General features: G+C 38.0%; 1 protein-coding gene across 2 annotated transcripts in view; it reads left to right on the plus strand.

The window, feature by feature from the left end:
- The window catches only part of LOC130912166 (cholecystokinin receptor-like), a 44016-nt gene that overhangs the window by 14868 nt on the left and 10265 nt on the right, over positions 1 to 18883 (plus strand). For both annotated transcript variants that reach the window (XM_057830042.1, XM_057830043.1), the window contains 2 exons: positions 8478 to 8739; positions 16705 to 16835. In XM_057830042.1, coding sequence (XP_057686025.1) covers positions 8478 to 8739; positions 16705 to 16835 — 393 coding nt within the window. The remainder of the gene's footprint in view (positions 1 to 8477; positions 8740 to 16704; positions 16836 to 18883) is intronic.

Consider the following 18883-nt stretch of genomic DNA (forward strand, 5'->3'; position numbering starts at 1 on the left):
CCCTTATCTCGGAATGTCTTTGATTTTCTTTATTATATCGGTTTTGTTTTTGAAGTTTGCAAATAGGAGTTCTGATACGTTAATGAATGTCTCCTTCATGTATTCACCACCAGTGAACGTTTTTTCCATACTTTAATATCTCCCGGGTTGCAACAAAACATGCAGCAGTAGTGGAGTTTAGCGATGCAATCCACTTCTTAAATTTATTTTTGCACTCCTCCAAGTTCTTCAGAAGTATTGGAATCTCACTTTTTCTCTCACTCCCAACTGGGTACTCGGCTTCCGGTTTGTTTACAATAATCACCTGCCTAGCATCCTGCCCTGCTGATAAAAACGTGTGTCGCAGGCTATGATGCAAATCTTCGCTGACAGAAATGTTTAAATGTAATGTTTGTTCTACACATTTTTACAGCACTGGAAAACAGTTGTGTCATTTTTGTCCTCCTGCAGAAACCATATCGAAACAAAAAATGTATTTCCTTCAACCGTCTTTTTCCATTTTCAAACATTTTTGAAAATGCTCCAAGGAGCCACTAAGGCAGCGCTAAAGAGCTGCGTGTGGCTCTCAAAACACGGGTTGCTGACACCCGTGTTAGGGTGACCAGATCCCAACTCGCCGAACCCTTTCATGAAGGAATTATGATTTTTTTTTTTTTTTTTTTTAATCCTTGCAGGACAGTCATTTAACTCAATGACTGCCATTGACAGCTCTAGACGTCCAATCCATTTTGACTTGATCCCATGGATTTAGCGCCATCAGAAACATGAGCATTCACAGTCAGTCTTCCTAGTTTAAATGAAATGGACGTCTATCGCCATTGATGTTATGCAATTGTAATTGCAAAAAAATGCAATAATGCAAGTACCATGAAAAAAAATGTTTGGAGCGTTAATTGGGGTTGTAACTAGTGTGTATTTGTGTTTGTATTATTTTCAATTTCATTAATTTAGTTTTTAGAAACATTGCATTAATTTATAAATGTGTTTATAAATTAAAATATATATATATATATATATATATAAAATTCAATAATAATTAATAATTCAAATAACCAAAAATAATCACTTGCCTTAAATAGTGTTAAATGTCTTAAGTGTAAAAAAACAAAACCAAAGTATTAATAAGTAAATAAGTAAAACCAAAAATAGGCACTTGTGCTATAAGGGGTTAAAGGTCTTAAGTGCCAACATTTTGAAAGTGCAAATTTGAGACAAAGAAGACATCTGTGTGGGATTACGTTGGACAAAAATGCTTCAATGCTTTATATAAGTATGAACCTCTACTACCCACAACAATTATAGAATATTTTGGGCCATTACTTTACCCTGACGACTTGGACTGGATGTCCTTTATTGTTCCTTAACCACAATAAAAAGATTCTTGAAATTGACAGTGACTGAGACCTGTACGCGGAAACATCCTGACTTCCGTTACTAAACTTTGTAATGTGAACCTCATAAACAGATCAGATTCGACAAAAACATTGTAAATCCTAATCTTAAAAAAAAAAAAAAACACTCGACTGTCTCACATATTTTTTTTGTTGCCGTATGTGAGAAATTACCATGTACTTTCTTCACAAATAGATAAATATTGACCATTGGAAAGGGAATTTGAGGATTTACTTAAAAATGTGCACATAAAACTGGTAGAAATTGCACTGTTTTCAAAAAGGCTCGGGACCCCGGTCTGTATTCATTATGCCTCTATTTTCTATAGCACTTGTTCTCATTTCTGATGCAGGTCACCTGTTCCAGCTGACTTGAGGCTAGAGATTGCCAGTATAGGGGAGAAGTGACTGATTAAGTAATCAGTCACTTCTCTTTATAGTTTACACAGACCCATTTTCACGATTACTTTAATCAATGGGCACATCTTTAAGTCTACCAATCATTTTAGTGTGATAACTGATTACAAGACATTGAAGTGTAGCATTACGATAGCATTCATTAAATTGATTTTATGGCTGACACAAAGATTTGTTGTGGTCCTAATAAAGCAGTATGAAAAAGACTGACGATAGCACCAAAAATGACCAAAGTGGATCTACTAAAGCAGGGGTCCCCAACCTTTTTTGCACCACGGACCGGTGTGATTTGGGTCTTTTTTTCACGGACCGGTGTTCTGTCAAATTTTGCACCCTTCTAAAATGTTGCTCCCAAAGCTTTTGTGACGGTGAAAAAAGCCCTCTTTTATATTCAGTTGGACTCTCAATGATATCCAACGGTGCTAAAAACTATTAATCATAAACATACATGTGCAACACGAAAATGGCGTTAATTAATGCTTAACGACACTGCGAAGTCATTACGGGAGAGCTGCGTGCAGTTGTTGTGTGCAGCTAACATGGAAAACGTAAGTTAATATTCCTTTCTTTAAAGAAAGTTTGTAGAGTGTACTTTGGAATCGCTGCATTCGCGGTCATTTTTAATGTTACGCGCATGCCAATTTAGTCAGAACACCGGCAATGTGCAGCAGAAAAATACAGCAAATATAAAATAACATTTGTTTTTAGCCCCATCGTGTTAAGTGCAGGGAAAATACAACTCACCCGCTGGATCAGTGGGAGGCCTGAGTTTGTTTCGTTGAGACGAGATGGTCCCAAGACGGCAGAGTGAGAGAAGCCCGCTTCACAAAGATACGATGCTGGAAATTGTAGCACAGTTTTCAGTACTGTCCTAGCGATGTCAGGATATTCCGAAATGACTTTAATCCAGAACCTTGGTAGAGTTGTTGTCACAAATGTATGTTTAAGGTCGCCGTGATTTGCAATCTCTACAAGCTGATATTCCTGTTGCACAGACATGCTCGAATGACTCGGTTTATTCACATACGGGTCACGAATCGACTGCGAGTTCGTGGGTCTTTAGTGATTGGGAAATAGCATTGATTTTGTTTTCTTCGAGGTTGTAGGCTCATCTTCTGGCTTGTCAGGTGCCCTTTTCCCCGTAAAACATCTGTCCAAAGACGTCTGTTTTTCAGTCATTCTTGTGTGGGAGCTAATTATTTCCGGGAACAAAAGTGATGGGCGACGACCTACGTCATACGTTATCATCGAGGCCAAGTGCACATAGATATGGCGGAAAACCCTTACGTGACTTGAAGTTCCGCTCTGAGACCCCCAATTTAGCCAACTTTAAAAATTGTCCGATATGCATGTGTGATACATCATTGGAAAGCTTAAAATCTCAATTTTCTGGGGGAATAAAAATTTTGAACAGGAGGGCATTTTTTTTAAAATGTTTTTTTAAACAGCAAAACCCCATCTGGAGGCGAGAGGACGCGAGAGCAGAATTACAGACGCCATGACTTTAACGAGACATTATCGAGTGCTTACCTTGTTTTGATCCAAAAACCCGATGTGGCATGTATCACTGAGTGTCAAGACACAGCTGTGAATGGCCACAGCTGGATTTTTGGGGGATTTTATGGGTGAAACATGGTAATTTAACAGGGGTTGCGATGCAGAAATCGCAGACATCAAGGAGTGGTCGAGAGTTTCTTTTTCATATACTTACCCTTTTAAACTTTTTTTTCAATTTTTTTTGTTTGGGTCGATTATTTATCATCTAAAATATCAGAGAAAATGCGACAGTAACAAAAAAATACGATTAAGCGATAGTTATGAGGTAGATATCCGTGACTTTTTTACAGACGCCATTTTTTTCATTGTGACATAATTTGTTTAAAAGTTTAAAATATGCGAGTGAATAATTTTTTAAAGTCGTTTTTTTTTTCTAAACGAAATATGAGACATCAATTAATGATTCTAAGCTAAAAATGACAGACATTTTGAATAATAAATATGATTAATTACCTTCGTTTTACGGCTGGGTTGAAACGAAAGCGGTTGCGCGACGTCTGTAAACGGGGGTTTTCAGGGTAAAACGGACAAATTAAAAATAGTTCAGGGGCTTCATGGGCCATGAATCTGCTATGGCAGCATATAGACATGTTGTTCTATCAAACACAACAGTTGTTTTGGCTTCAAATATAGCAGTTTCTTTTAAAGAGGAGTGCAAGAGCAGAAACTGCTTTTTCAGTCTTGTCTGTGTTTTCCACCTTATACAAAACAAGATGTACCGCTAACAGTCCAATCAATGCATTTCTATGACGACCTACTATCTTGTAGTTGTATATCTAGAGTAGACAGAGATATTGGTGTGTTAAGCGGCACAGACCAAAGTCAATCGGCCAGAATGCAGTCGTTAATAAATTATTTATTATTTCTGCGCGGCCCGGTACCAAATGCGCCACGGACCGGTACCGGTCCGCGGCCCGGTCGTTGGGGACCCCTGTACTAAAACATGAATCGTCTGAAACTTCTCTACCAGGGCTACTGTACAGAATGTCTTCCACAAATGAAAGAAACATTGATTATGTCCGAATGCATTTTTTGGGCCGCTAACTAGTTTGGCAGACAGCCTGTCAAAAAATGTGCTACAGATTTAGAAGCCTTCTGACAATTACTTGACATCTAACAAGAGCCGGTTTCTCAAAAAGGCTTCACTTTGCTTGTCGGAGGGTAGCTATCGTGCTACAACAGAGCGCCAATGGTCACACGTCTTTGGAAGTGTGATATGACGATGAGCTGTCAACCAAGTCAGGCAAGAATCCCTGTGACGCTTTTATTGGGGTGAAGCATGAGGGAGGGCTGGCTGGAATATTTGACACCTTGGATTCCTTACATATGGCCATTCATGTCAGAAAGCAGTAATTTGGTGTAGAGTTCAATAAGCTGTTTTTTCTCTGGATATCAGGAAAGGCGTGTAATGAATTAAGTGAAAATTTTAGGTATGGTTTTTTTTTTTTTTTTTTTTGACAGCCCTGTCAACTCTGATTTTCAAGGTTTTAAATTTCATTTTGATCAGCAAGCTCACACATCGCAAGCATGAAATTATTAATTTTTTTACGTCAGTCTTCAGTGATAATGTTGTTGGAGAAGGTATTTCTTTTATTTGGGGGGGGGGGGCAAATTAAACTATTTCTTTAGCAACTTTCATACACATATAAATGTTAGAGATGAAACAATCAGTATGGATCGATCTATCTGTTGATGAGAATAGAATCGAAATTGATCAAAACCCAAAATATTGACTAATATCGTCACAGGGGTGGAAATAATACCTAAAGTCTACACAAGTAGAAGTAAATTGATGACATTTTTCAAAAATTCTTTTGTAAAATGTACCCAAGCTAAAAGTCAAGTTAGTAGCTCATTTATTTTTACTCTGTTATTTTTATTTTTTTTTTTTGCGTGGGAGGTGCAACAAAACATTTTGTAGAAAATGTTACTCTTTTGAACAGCTTTAGAAAATGGGGAAGCCCTGATAGCAACTACTTAAAATATGAGCACAATAGTAACGGTACCTATTCTTTGCAAAAAATGTGATGTAAATTATGTTAGCAATACTAATTAGCAACATTATGTCTCTTGCTAACAGCTGTAGCAAAATCACAATAACTCGTAGCTGGTTGGAATCACTATTTGTAATAATATTGTAACATACCTCAACTCTAATAAACAGTGCCTTTTTCGATGCCCAAAAGATTCCTATACAACCTCAACTACATAGTTACAGTAACAACAGTAAATACAATTTACTTTCCTCCCCTGTATCACTACCTTTTTGGTATGCCATTTTGTTTAAAAAATAAATAAATAAAAATAAAAAAGTTTTTCATTTAAAGGTCTGAAATATTTCAGTAACATAATTCCTCAAAACATCAGAATTGCGTTTTATATATATGTTTTTGCTTTATGTGAACTAGGGTTGTGTTAAATCAGTACAAAATGTTGCATGAAAACAAAGGCCCCTAAATTGAACCGTATCAAATCGTGGCTGACTTGTAATATCCACAAATGTTATATCGCCCAATGAATCGAATTTGTATCATCATGAAACTGGTGATTTAGACCCCTGTAAAATGCACCCCCAAACAAATCAGAAGACTCCAAAAAAGAAAAAGACGCTTTTTCTTCCCTCATTCAAATTTAATAACCACGAATCATAGCCCCGCTACTGTCAGTGGCAGTTATTAGATAAATGTAACGTTTGCTCTGGATCTGAGTGTTGTCTTTAATCAAGCTTATGATGCCATGAGGTACCGTTGCTGCTTGGTGTGATGCAATTAGCAGTCAATGTACTGGCTCAGCCTGCCAGTTGCCTTAAAGCTACCTTTTGCATTATGTATTTTTTTTTTCTTTCGTGCTCTCCGATGAGCTGGCAGAGAAGTGATTTTCAAGGCAAGAATTGACTTAAAGTCATTCATTTGGCATCATCAGGAATGAGCTCATTTGCATAGTAGATGGAAAATTTAAAGCACACCCAAGAGAGCAACACATCAAAAAAACTTTCACTGCTGCTATTGAGCAGCCAAATATGAACTTAGGTTTGCATCTTTTTTAATAAGGACTAAATGGTGGATAATGAGAATCCAGCCACGCTACCTTGGTTGATATTGCTTGAGGACTTTGAAAGTGTTGCAAAGATAATTTGTTCGAGGAGGGTGAAACTTGGACGGAAATGTTCTCCGAACAAATGACTGAACTCATTTTTAAAAATTCTCTATATTTTAACCACCTCAAAACAACAAATTGAATTTGTGCCTGATTTTGCTGACTGTGCTCATCCTTTAGCCGACAAGCAAATTCGATGGTTAGACTGTTGAGGACCCCTGGCCACTTTCAACAATCCAGTGAACCCACTGGCCCCTTTCCCTTAATTGGTTTTCATGTGACTGAATTAAGTTTGCGCACCATTTGTGCTTGTCTGGCGCACCAAATTGAAATTGCCAAGCTTCCGGTACTTGCAAAAACTGGTGCTCCCGGTGTGCATCCGTTATCAAGTGAAAAAGTCTACTTAAAGTTGCAACATAGAAAGTTGACTTTTTGTTTGTTTTTTGTTAACATGTATCTGGGAAAAAAGCAATTTCTTTGTTATATGCCTTCTCAATTTTGTCATGTTGTGAAATGTGTCGGGCCTAATATTTATGACTTTCAAGATAACACCGGAAATTTTGCTTGTTTTCAATCTTTGACAGAAGTGCATAGTCCCCACAATTTTGAATAATAAAGCATGGACTTGACACTCCTTTAAATTTCAGGTAACAATTCCTTATGACAGGCAATGCCGCCAAGACCTAATCTTTGATGCCCTTAGATCGGCACAGAAGCACTCTGTGTTTTTGTAAGACACTGTCAATGACAAACTGATTGCAAAAATGCAATTTCAGCTTTCAGGACAAAATGAGTGGGCGAAAGTTCCAGCTTCTTCAGGGTAGTAGTGCATGACTGGTTACCCCCTCTGGTCTCCTCTAGCGGGCAGGCTTATTAATGTTATTTATCACATCTTGCCTCATGACTATAGAACGTTTGCACTTACTCTGCCGCAGCTTGTGCCCTTATCTAAATGCATGAATGGCTTGCCGTCATTCCTGCAGGAATGACCCTGACATGCTCAAATAAGAAGGGGATACATTTTAACCCTTTCTCGGACATTAACTCATTGGCGTGCATTGACTGTGCTAGATATCCAATCCATTTTGACTGGGAGGGCTGGCACTCTCACAGTTTAAATGAATTGGTTATCTACTATCGTTTACAATGGCAGGCAATGAGTGAGAGAATGAATTTAGAGTGTTACTGGCGTTCATTCCCAGAGTGTATTTCTGTTTTTATTCATTTCAATTGTTTGAAAAAGTTTTAATGAAAATTTTATTTATTCCTTAAAAAATATGTGAAAGTAATTAACTCATTCATTTTCCGAGCCACTTATCCTCATCTCTTGAGGGTTGCAGGGTGGCTGGAGCCTATCCCAGCCAACTGTGGGCATTAAGCTGGGCACACCCTTGGGTTGCCTCAGTATATGTGTTTCTCTGCATTAAACAGAATGTTCAACATTTCATCTGTGGTGTTTCGTTCGTGAAGTACAGCAAACAGAAAGGCCTATAGGTGGAAGAATCTTCAGGTACAAAAATTTGATATTTTAAATATCACGTTAAATTTTTGTACCTTGAAATTGCATCAATTTTCTCTCGGTTATCCAAGGTAGATCTATTATTCAGTTATAATGGATAGTTATTATAAAGTATTACCAAGTAATGATTACAAAATTAAAAAAAGAAAATTCAATTATTAATGAGACCCAGCATCCACATATGTAGACATCACATTTTGGGTTAGTAGGCCACACTAGTATACCAGATGTAATATTGGTGCCTACATAACTCGAATTACCAAAAAAGTCACGTATGATTCATTTTTTAATTAACCAAGCAGTCACTTGCCTATACATATCTATACACCTACAGTATAAAGAGTTAAGGCAATGGTAGGTGCCACTAAAGAGTCATTCTTTGAGTAGAAAGTCTGTCATGATGATGTGATTTTCCCATTTCCCTTTTATGGATGTACTTCTGGTTCAGCATTTGAAATGTCCCAAAAACCAAGCCAAGTGTTCTTTTCTTCCTGCAGGGCTCTCAGTGAGCATCTCAACCTTCAGCCTGGTTGCTATTGCCATCGAGCGATACAGTGCCATCTGCAACCCGCTAAAGTCCAGAGCGTGGCAAACTCGTTCCCACGCATACCGCGTTATCGCAGCCACCTGGGTGCTCTCTCTCCTTATCATGATTCCCTATCCAGTATTCAGCATCATCAGGACTTTCCCCAAAGCCAACGGCACCACTGGCCACATGTGCCGCCTCACCTGGCCCAGTCACCATGCAGAGCAAAGCTGGTTAGTATGCATTGGTTGAGTTAAATTTTGTGTACTTGTGGAAAAACAGGTGTTTAGTACTGTACTTACATAACAAAATTGTTTTTTAATATGAGATTTGAAAAAAACACTATACAGGACCAATAACTATACCATATTTTTCGGACTCTATGTCGCACCTGAGTATAAGTCGCACCAGCTCAAAAATCGAAATGAAGAGGAAAAAAATATATATATACAGGGGTGCACATAATTTTTTTGCCCAGGTTCTCAGAGGAGGACCTGGAGATGTGACTTGGTCCTCATTGAGCTTGAGAGCCGACCCGCCTGATGCGATAAAATTATGACAAGCTTTACTTAGAGCCAATTACCTTTAATTAATTATATAAACAATTAACGCTTGATTAACATCAACTGGCACAACAAAATTGCCATTACTTTGAAGTGAAATGTAAAGTAATAAACATAAAAGCACTAATTCAAAATAAAGGGCATTCATATGCGGCTCTCACATTAACTCCAAGCCTTTGTAAAAGTGGGATGTCCTCCTCATAAGAGCTCATTGAACGTGCATGTTTAGATTTGTGAAATGCGAGCAAAAACACGTTTGTCAGCGCATGGCGCTGTTCTACAATAACTTTATTCCGCCACTTGTCCATAGGGCGAGTGGGGTCCTGTCTGACATCGATAGTTTGATTAATTTCCACATGCTCTGTTTTTTTCGTGCTTTTCAAAGTTTGGATGGCTAAAATTCTTTGACCCTACATAAAATGTGCTGCTCTTATTAGCGACATTGGGATTCTCACGGCAAATGTTGCACCACATTTCCGTGCGAGCATCATTTGCTTCTAGCCATGGTACCTCCTGCAGCCACTTTTCAGCAAAAGTCCTTTTTTTCGGTAGCTCCGGTGATGTCTCTGTCGTCTGTCTGTCTTTTGACGGGGGTGGGGGAACACGGAAATAATTACTCAGTGGGGCCCGCCTCTTTGACATTTTGAGAAGTGATTTTCTCGTGTCCGCCGCAAATACAGTGGTCAGCTAGGCCTGTCGCGATAACAAATATTAGTGTGCGATAATTATTCTCATAAATTATTGCGATATGTGATATTATTGCGCCCCCCCAATTTTTTTTCAACCAGTTTACAATAACACAGTGAGAATACAGTATACATTCATAGATAAATTCAAAAATACTTTTTAAGAAATCACAACTAAAAACAATAGACTATGCCTCTTAAGTATAAAAAGACAACAATATTGATACCGCACAGCACCACAGAATAAATAAAATGTGTTAAAAAAAAAAAAAAGAGAGAAAAAAAAATTGCACTTAATAACTTAAGCATTGAGGCAAATGAAAACTTTTCCCCGTCATAGCTTCTGCAATGGTGTTCCATAGAGATGCAACGATACAGTTAAGTCACGGTTCGGTACGATTTTTGATACGGGGGTCACGATTTTCGATCCGATTCAATACATTTAATGCTCTGTAAAAAAAAATAACAATTACATTTTTTGTTTCGTTTTTTTTTATTTTTATTTTTTTTTTTTTTTGCTAGCGAGCAAAAATTAAATTGCCATCATATAAACATGTATTTTAGTGCATAATATTTACTGTATGTGCTTACTTCTTACTGATCTGAAAAATGTTTGTACAAAAGAGCTGAGAACAATCTTTACTGTTTGTAAAGTGAGGCAAGGCACACTGTTGATTGCTACAGCTTTCTTAACAGCTAAGTTTACTACATGAGCAAGTCATCCTATTTGTTGTCCGAATCCATCTGTGTCACGTACTGAAATAACAATATTTGCAACATTATCTGTAGTCACTGGTATGGAATGATTTGGCCTTTTTAACTTCCATTCAGTCATGACAGTTTAGAATTCATCGATGTAGTATATTGACTACGTAACCCATAATCACTCTGTGCTCACGTAGCCAATGGCATGGGACGTAGCACATCTAGTGTGCCATTTCATGATATCTAGTGTGTGCGCGCATTAAAAAAGTTAACAAGCGCCGCTGAAGTCACGTCTGCTCATTACTACACAACACCAGCATATGACACAGCGCTCTTAATTTCATTCAGCTGTTTATTGTCAAAGCGAGGTTGTTCGTAGCAGCCTAGTCGGTAACAAGGTTTTGGCGGACTAAATATCCGGCGTTGTGCCAAAAAACAGCCACCCACGTGAAATGTCACTCCTGACGGGAGCGCCCACAAGTCAACGACACCGGCGCGCGGTAGATGGTCCACAGTCACTCCGGAGCACTGATGTGGCCGGTATACGTTGAGCAACAGGATATAATGGGAACGATTGGCTCCGGCGCTAGTTTTTGCCGGACTTGGAATGAAGATGCATTTTGCGCAGTTGGTAACGAGGAATCCGAACTTTTAACAGCACGTCTGCCGCACGCGCGCACGCACGTGCACGCAAGGCGATAAGTCGCAGCGGAAAAATTACCGCCTTCATTTTTATATATCACGCAATAAATGGAATTATTGCATATTGCGACAGGCTTATGGTCAGCCATTGGTACGCAAAAGCGTATGGAAACCGTTGAGGGCCAGCGCGTTTGTCTATGTCCGGTACGCATGCGCGCATGCGGACCACTTATGTGCACCCCTCAATATATATATATATATATATATATATATAAGTCGCACCGGTGTATAAATCGCATTTTGGGGGGAAATTTACTTGATAAAATCCAACACATAGAACAAATATGTCATCTTGAAAGGCAATTTAAAATAAAAATACAATAGAGAAGAACATGCTGAATAAGTGTACAGTATGATAATTGCCGGTATGTTCACGTAACACAGCTATTAAGAGTTATTTAGATAACCATAACATAAAGAACATGCTAACAAGTTTACCAAACCATCATTGTCACTCCAAAACGCCTACATAACACGTGGAATTATATAATAATTTGTTCATAATTTCACACATAAGTCGCTCCAGAGCATAAATCGCACCCCCAGCCAAACTAGGGAAAAAAAAAAAACGCGACTTATAGTCCAAAAAATACGGTAATATAACACATCTCGACATAAAATGCAATAAACTGCAATGACCAGACAAAATTGTTCATCTACCCGTACATTCATCAATTTTCAACACTGCCTAGCCTGGTCAATGTCACAGAGAGCTGGAACCCGGAAAAGCGGACTACACCCTGAACTGGTCGCAAGTCAGTCACACACAGGGCACATAAAGAGACAGACAAATAGGGGTTAATTTGTGCTGGATGCTGCCAGAAAAGGATCCGGTGCTTCTTAATTTTGGCCTCACTGTGTTTTTGGACTCGTTTGCGTGGATCTCTTACCTTATCGATCCGGCTCTGTCATAACGGACTTGCAGACTTGGCCGCAGCTGTGGAGTATTATGTTCAATAGCAGTTGTTATTGCTTGTGATTACTGTGCGCTGCTGACGTATTATGTAGTGTTATATACGGTTATATCAGTAAATGCATGTGTCGGTTTTAAGACAAAAGGCGCAATGGTGGTATGATGTATGTGGAAGAGAGAAGTTAGTCTGGCGGTAGCAGTGACTGACCTTGTTTGCTGCGTTACATCTGACAGTGGCTTGCAGTTTGCGGTCTTTGTCGCCACATGTTAATAAAGCGAGTGAAATGAGCATCATGACAGTGCACAGAAGGAAGACAATCGCAGGGGCATTACAAAACTGCTGAACTGGCATTGAAAAAAAAAAATACAGAGTCGAGACACCCATTTGAGTCTCAAAATGAGAAATCCCTCAGACAAGTTCATGTTCCATGTTCCAAAGGACGTATTTTTTCCAAAAACTCACAATTATATTTTGTGTGAAATGTTATTTTCCACTTCTCTCATCTCTCAGTTTAAAAATACAGTGATACAATGATACACTGCCAATGGGTTTTCCCAATTGGCAGTGTATCAAATACTTGTTCTTCCCACTGTATGTGATATGTGCAATGAATTTCATCTAAAATTGAGGCTTGAAAGTCCCTGAACATGGCGAGCGAGCATTTGCATGTTGAATTTCAGCCCAATCTGTACGGGTCAAACACCATGCTAAAAAATACGTAAAAATATCAAAATGGCTTACCTCTTCGTCCTCTGAAGGACCATGACGCTAACGAAATGTTTACTGCATATGAAATGTGAATGGATTCACCTTGCTGGCATTAAACTGGTCTTTTGGACGTCTGCGCAACTTAATCCATTCTTTACATTTTTTCCTCCGAGTTTGGTTTCCGGAAACGTATGAGGAAAACAGTCATCATATGTTGTAATGTTTAAGTCGTTTTTACAAGTTCCATAGCAGCAGTGTTTGATCGCCATGTTCTTTTTTGAAAGATTACTGGAGAAAACAAGCAGAAATAACATGGTTTGTATGTGAGGGCGTGTTTACAATGTCCCACTTCCGCGTTACGATGGCGGGTCATGGTCTAAAAATAGCATTCGTATGGTACGCTATTGGTAGACGTGACCCAAGACATTAAAACTGTTCAGTTTAACAATGAATGACTTTGTCATTGATGCTGTTACGTGATGAACCAAAGTAAGTCCATGATAATGTCATTGGATTGGTTGGAATGGGACTTTCTATAGTGTTATTTGTCATCTGAAAAATTGCATTCCTTATCTCATCACACTTGGTTCCATGTTATTTGATCAGAATGCAATCTCAAATATGCGGATATCTGATTGCTTGTTTTTTTTATTTTTTTTTTATTTTTTATTTTTTAAGAAAAATCTTATTAGTCCAAATCCAACTAATTGTGTAAAGTGGCCAAGTTAAAAACAAAAAGAAAAAAATTAACTGTCAGCGATCTGTAGTTCTAGCCCCCCCCCCACCCCCCCAAAAGGAATAAAGTTAATTTAGGTTATTTAAATGAAGAGAACTGATAAACCCGCTAGAGAATTAATTTATAGCGTGAAATGACATCATTCAACGAAGATGATTTACACATTCAAAATAGAAGCGCTCAATTGTTGCCTATCTGGGCAAAGTCCTTTAATTATTGCTCAGTGACTCCATAGAGATCCATCCGTCTGGCATGTTCCCTTAAGGTCTTTAAAAGGCCGCACAAATCGATGGGGATGATGAGAAAATATTCGCCGTCATTATGATCGATCTTTGGAGCAATAATGGGAAGAAAAATCTTCTGGCAGATTTATGAGGACTTGCACGTGAGACCAGCTATCAAGAGACTGGCGATGTAACTCGTCAAAACTTTGTTGGCTGCCTCCATGTTAACTTTTACTTCATCCCATTCAAGTGGTGAAAATCTTTTGAAACTGCTTTGCACGTGAATTTATTTTTTACATTTTGCTTCATGGGATAAAGAGTAGAAAAGGTATTGATTCAGAACTGAATTCGCACATTTTCACATCTCCTGATGCATTTGCAGTAGATCAAACTGGTGTTGAAAAGACAGTTCTAGATATCGTCTTAGGGTTTAGGTCCTTTTCAATCTAAACTGCTAATATCTTCTGAGCGTTTGTATCAAAGAGCCAGGTGACACCAGACAAAAGGCCTCGGTTCTTTTAAAAGGGTGTGATCGGTTCAAAGGAAGACATTAGAATATCAGAGGATGGATGCATGGGCGAAACCTTGATCTATAGAATCACCATCAAAGTGGCACTTGTTCATTTATTTCAAGTTCACATGACACATAGGACAGCTAAAATAAGCCATGGAGATTCACACAATCTTTTTTCATTAGTGCAGGGTGAAAGCTGCCCCTTTTTTCTCATTAAAAGCAGAACACAAATTGCTTTAGTAACAAGCGCGGTTTCAATCATCACGATTTTCTCCATATCAGCTTCATAGTTATGTCTCCAAGCAGACTTAATTGCCTGTGCCATGTCAGTCTGTAATGCTGGCAAAAGACTTGTTTAATTTCATGTTATAAGTGAGCAGTCACTCCAGAGACCCAATTATTTGCAAAAGGAAATGTATTTCTCGAGGTGTCGTTTTGCGTAAAAGGAATTAAAATTCAGAGAAAGGTCAGAATTTCCTAATCACCTTCCTTAAGGTGTCTTTTAATGTCCCGGTTGCCACAAGTTGTTAAATCATAGACTTCATAATTGTATTGATGGGTCACATCCGTCAGCCACTGCGCAACGCCTTCAAGTAGAGGGCTGTCCTACAGTCTGCTTCAGTTATTCGCAGTTGTTCGTAGTTAACACATTCAGGGATCCAACGCCGGATTTAGGTTGAAAAAATACGAAAGCTGTACCGCATACAAACGGGAAGAATTGTCTCAGGAGTGATCTGTTCGATGATTCAAGGTAATTATTTTTAGTAGCATGCATGCATTTTGAAACGTGAAAAAAATCAATGGGAGAAATTAGCCGCTACAGCATTGGCATTATATTTTCCAATATTTATGTAAAATAACTGCTAACTGCATGGGTTTTTTTTTTTTTTTTTTTTTGCTTTTAACCAAGAATCGAGACTGTTTTACGTCCATATCTATAAAGAATTCTGGATGTAAGAGTTTATTCACAAGAATTTTCTACTGAAAAAGCTCTTTGTTTACATATGGCGACTGCTTATTTCCTTACTGACTAGCCTCATAAATCACAATATTTACTTAAAATAAATGCTATCTGCACGTTTTTTTTTTTTTTTTTTGCTTTTCACCAAGAATCGAGACTGTTTTGCGTCCATATCTAAAAAGAATTCAGGGATTTAAGCATTTATTCACAAGAATTTTCAACCGAAAAAGCTCTTTATTTACATATGGTGGCCGCTAATTTTCTTACTGACTAGCCTCATAGTTTGCAAAACGTAAGATAACTGCTACCTGTATGGGTTTAAAAAAAAAATTTTTTTTTGCTCCTAACCAAGAATTGAAACTGTTTTACGTCCATATCTATAAAGAATTCAGGGATTTATGCATTTCTTCACAAGAATTTTCTATGGAAAAAGTTCTTTGTCTTTGTTTCCACTCGGTCAGCTTTGACGGAGTTTAGGCCCCCTATGAATCGGCCCCGTGTCCCGTCAATACATTATGAAGTCTATGGTTGAATATAATCAAATAATAATGTGCCTTTTAAAAAATATTTTCCTTTTTTTATTGTTTATTAGTTTTTAAAATTTGATGATGGAAGTGCGTGTTTGCCAGACTTCTCAACCCCGGGGGATTCATTGCTACTACCTTCTTCCTTGGCTGTTTTAAGGGTAAAATCTCAGGCAAGGGAATGCCTTACCTGCCGTATCCGTTGACTTTCCGGCAACTATCACTTAAAGTTTAGATTTTTTTTTTCTTTGACTAATTGCTATGGACTTTTGAGAGCTGTACTGGGTATGTACCCAAACGTTGAACATATTTTTCTTAAAGCTAATTGTTCCAACCTAAAAACATTAAAACGGTTTTAGCTACATCGATGTATCATATAAATTTTGATGCGATTGGAATACGTGAACGTCTCCCTTTCAGTTTTTGGGGGACCGTTTTAGCCAGAGTTTGTCACATTGGTTATCATTTCGTGACAGTTTTGCAGTTCTCTCGAAGAAAATGAAAACAGTTTTCTGTGCAGTTCTCTGGTTTCTTTTTTATCTAGGAGGTATTGCACTGAATCAGAATGGAAAAAGGTGGAAAATGTTTTTTTTTTTATTTCCACTTCTTAATACACTGCAAGTAGCCATTCAGTCGGAAATGTTGTTCTGGTAGCATCTAAAGAAAATATCTTTTCATTAAGCGTCTTTACAAATTGTAAGCAGTCTGACCATTGAGATGCACAAAAGGAAGTTAGTATTGGGTTGTAAATAGTTGAAGTTACCTTTATGCCTCTTTTAAATTCTGACTGAAAGTAATCAACAAAGTCGTTTTTCTGAAAGTAAATCTTCCTGGCAATCCTATAAAGTTCAATATTGGCCATCAAATTGTGAGAATTGCTGTCTTTGGCTAGGTCTTTAGCACTTCACGTAATCAATACAATAAAACGATATAGTGTCTTTCTCTCTCTTCTGATTTCCAGGTATGTGCTCTTGCTCCTTATTCTTTTCTTCATTCCTGGAGTGGTGATGGCAGTAGCCTACGGGTTGATCTCAAGAGAGCTTTACCGGGGCATGCGCTTTGAAATGAAGCAGAATGAAACCGAGACTACTGGTGAGTGCTAAAGTAGAAACGAATGTCTTGTGTTCTCATAACTAGTTTATTTAATGTTTTATGTTCATTTAAAGATGCTATCATTTAGTAGATTAATACAGAAAATGACTGTTTTGCTACACATGCTAAAGTAGTTGCCTGAGGCAGAGAATTATTTATCAGCTATCTTCAGCTTCTGCACCAGATATTCTTTGTACTTACCTTTTTATACTTGTCTGAGGGAGAAAACAACATTTAATCCATCTCGCTCATAAATTACTCTATATAGTGCACTGCAACTTCTTTGAAAATAAATGTGCTGGCCACTAAATAGTCCTGTTGAAAAACGCTGGAGGCAATCCTAGCTACATGGCACTTCACCTCGTGTTTCCAGCAATCATTTCAACTTGTTTATTGCGGGTCTAGCAATGTATGGTGATTTTTCTGTGCTATTCACAGTGATTGAAGACGCCAAATCATTTTTATCTTGGACTGGTGACATTCAGGAAGTTAAAATAGATTAGACATCTGTTGCTTTCAATGGCAGCCAATGAGTTAATAGCATTTTATAGTATTACAGTATAAGTGTGGCAAGGGTAAAACTAAAAGTTTTATGCTGCATTTTTGGCCACAGAATTAAAAAGGTGAAGAAATACAGAATGTTAAAAAAAAAAAGAATCTACAAAGAATCAAATATAGTTACTTTTTCACACTGTTGTGACTAAAATGTCCTGGTTCACATATTGTTATACTCTGCTTTAATTCAACTTTATGCCAAATATTGGGATGTTAAGATCCTCTAAATATGTATACACACGTTTGTGCGTACGCACACCACACATATACACACATTTGTTTGAAATCGTTTTTTAGGTTGTCTGTTCTATACTGCTGCTACTTTTGCCAGATGGGAAAAATAACAGTGACATTCTTAAACCCTCTTCTTATGTTTTTATTTATGACATCTTTTAACTTTTGTGAGAGGCAGGCTCCTCTTTTAGAAATAATTCACAATTGTGATTTACAAAATTGCTGCTGTGTATTTGCCTATTTTTAAGATATGGCCATCCTTATGTTTGAGAACTAGTATGACCATGGACACTTGGGCTGAATGTATTTTTGTGCGTGTTTACTATCTGTGGGGAGTGGGGGGAATCCCACACTAAGGCTTAATCAATATAGCTGTGAAATAATGCAACAACAAAGAATTTTTTTTTTTTTTTTTTAAAACACAAAACATTCTTGTGTACACAGAACATGCACTGAACACGCACATGCAACACTGGAGCTGAGCCATTCAACCTCAAACACACACACACACACACACATGCATAACCACTTTGAGTTTTTTTCCCCTGTGTGATTTGTCCCATGAATTAAGATCCCTCTCACAAATCATTCTATGGTGTAGCTGGTAACACGTCACAACCTGCAGCAGGACTAAGTACTAGAGATGCACCGAAAATTCGGTAACTTTAAGATTTTAGGCTGAAATGTGACTCAAAATATGGTTTCTGTCCAACACGCAAAATAACATTACCAAAACCAATAATTGCACTTTTGCTACTGGAGGCAAGATGTCCAGTGAATCACTGTGTTAGCACTGTGCAGCTATTCCTACTTACAGTCTCTGCGAGCACACAGTGGAACAGCACGTCTTTCATGTCTATGCAAGAGCATGTCTTGGCTGCATATAGTCTTCAGAAGACTAGCCTACCCTTTGAGCTGCTAACTAAAGAGATAAGCTCCTCAGATGCGTCTCTCATTGCGGCACTTTCTTGTCTTCTGAGCAATTAAGATACCATGGACTGAAAACAAAGAAAACGACACTATTGGAGTCTGTTAGTGCATTTTTCATTGAGGTCTATTCAGACCCTATGTATTTCGTAGTGATTTCATTTGACCCATGTAAAAAAGCACAATACTTGGATGTGGGAATTAAAATGCAGCCTTATTAGTGAGCGACAGCACTGGAGCTCATGTTCCCGATGAGCGGAGAAATAGATGTCAGTGTGATAAAGTAGAGAGGCCACTTTACCTCAAGAAGCAAAATTGGCTTTATAGAGGCC

This window comes from Corythoichthys intestinalis, chromosome 2, assembly GCF_030265065.1.
Source record: "Corythoichthys intestinalis isolate RoL2023-P3 chromosome 2, ASM3026506v1, whole genome shotgun sequence".
In the NCBI taxonomy this organism is placed as follows: Eukaryota; Metazoa; Chordata; class Actinopteri; order Syngnathiformes; family Syngnathidae; genus Corythoichthys; species Corythoichthys intestinalis.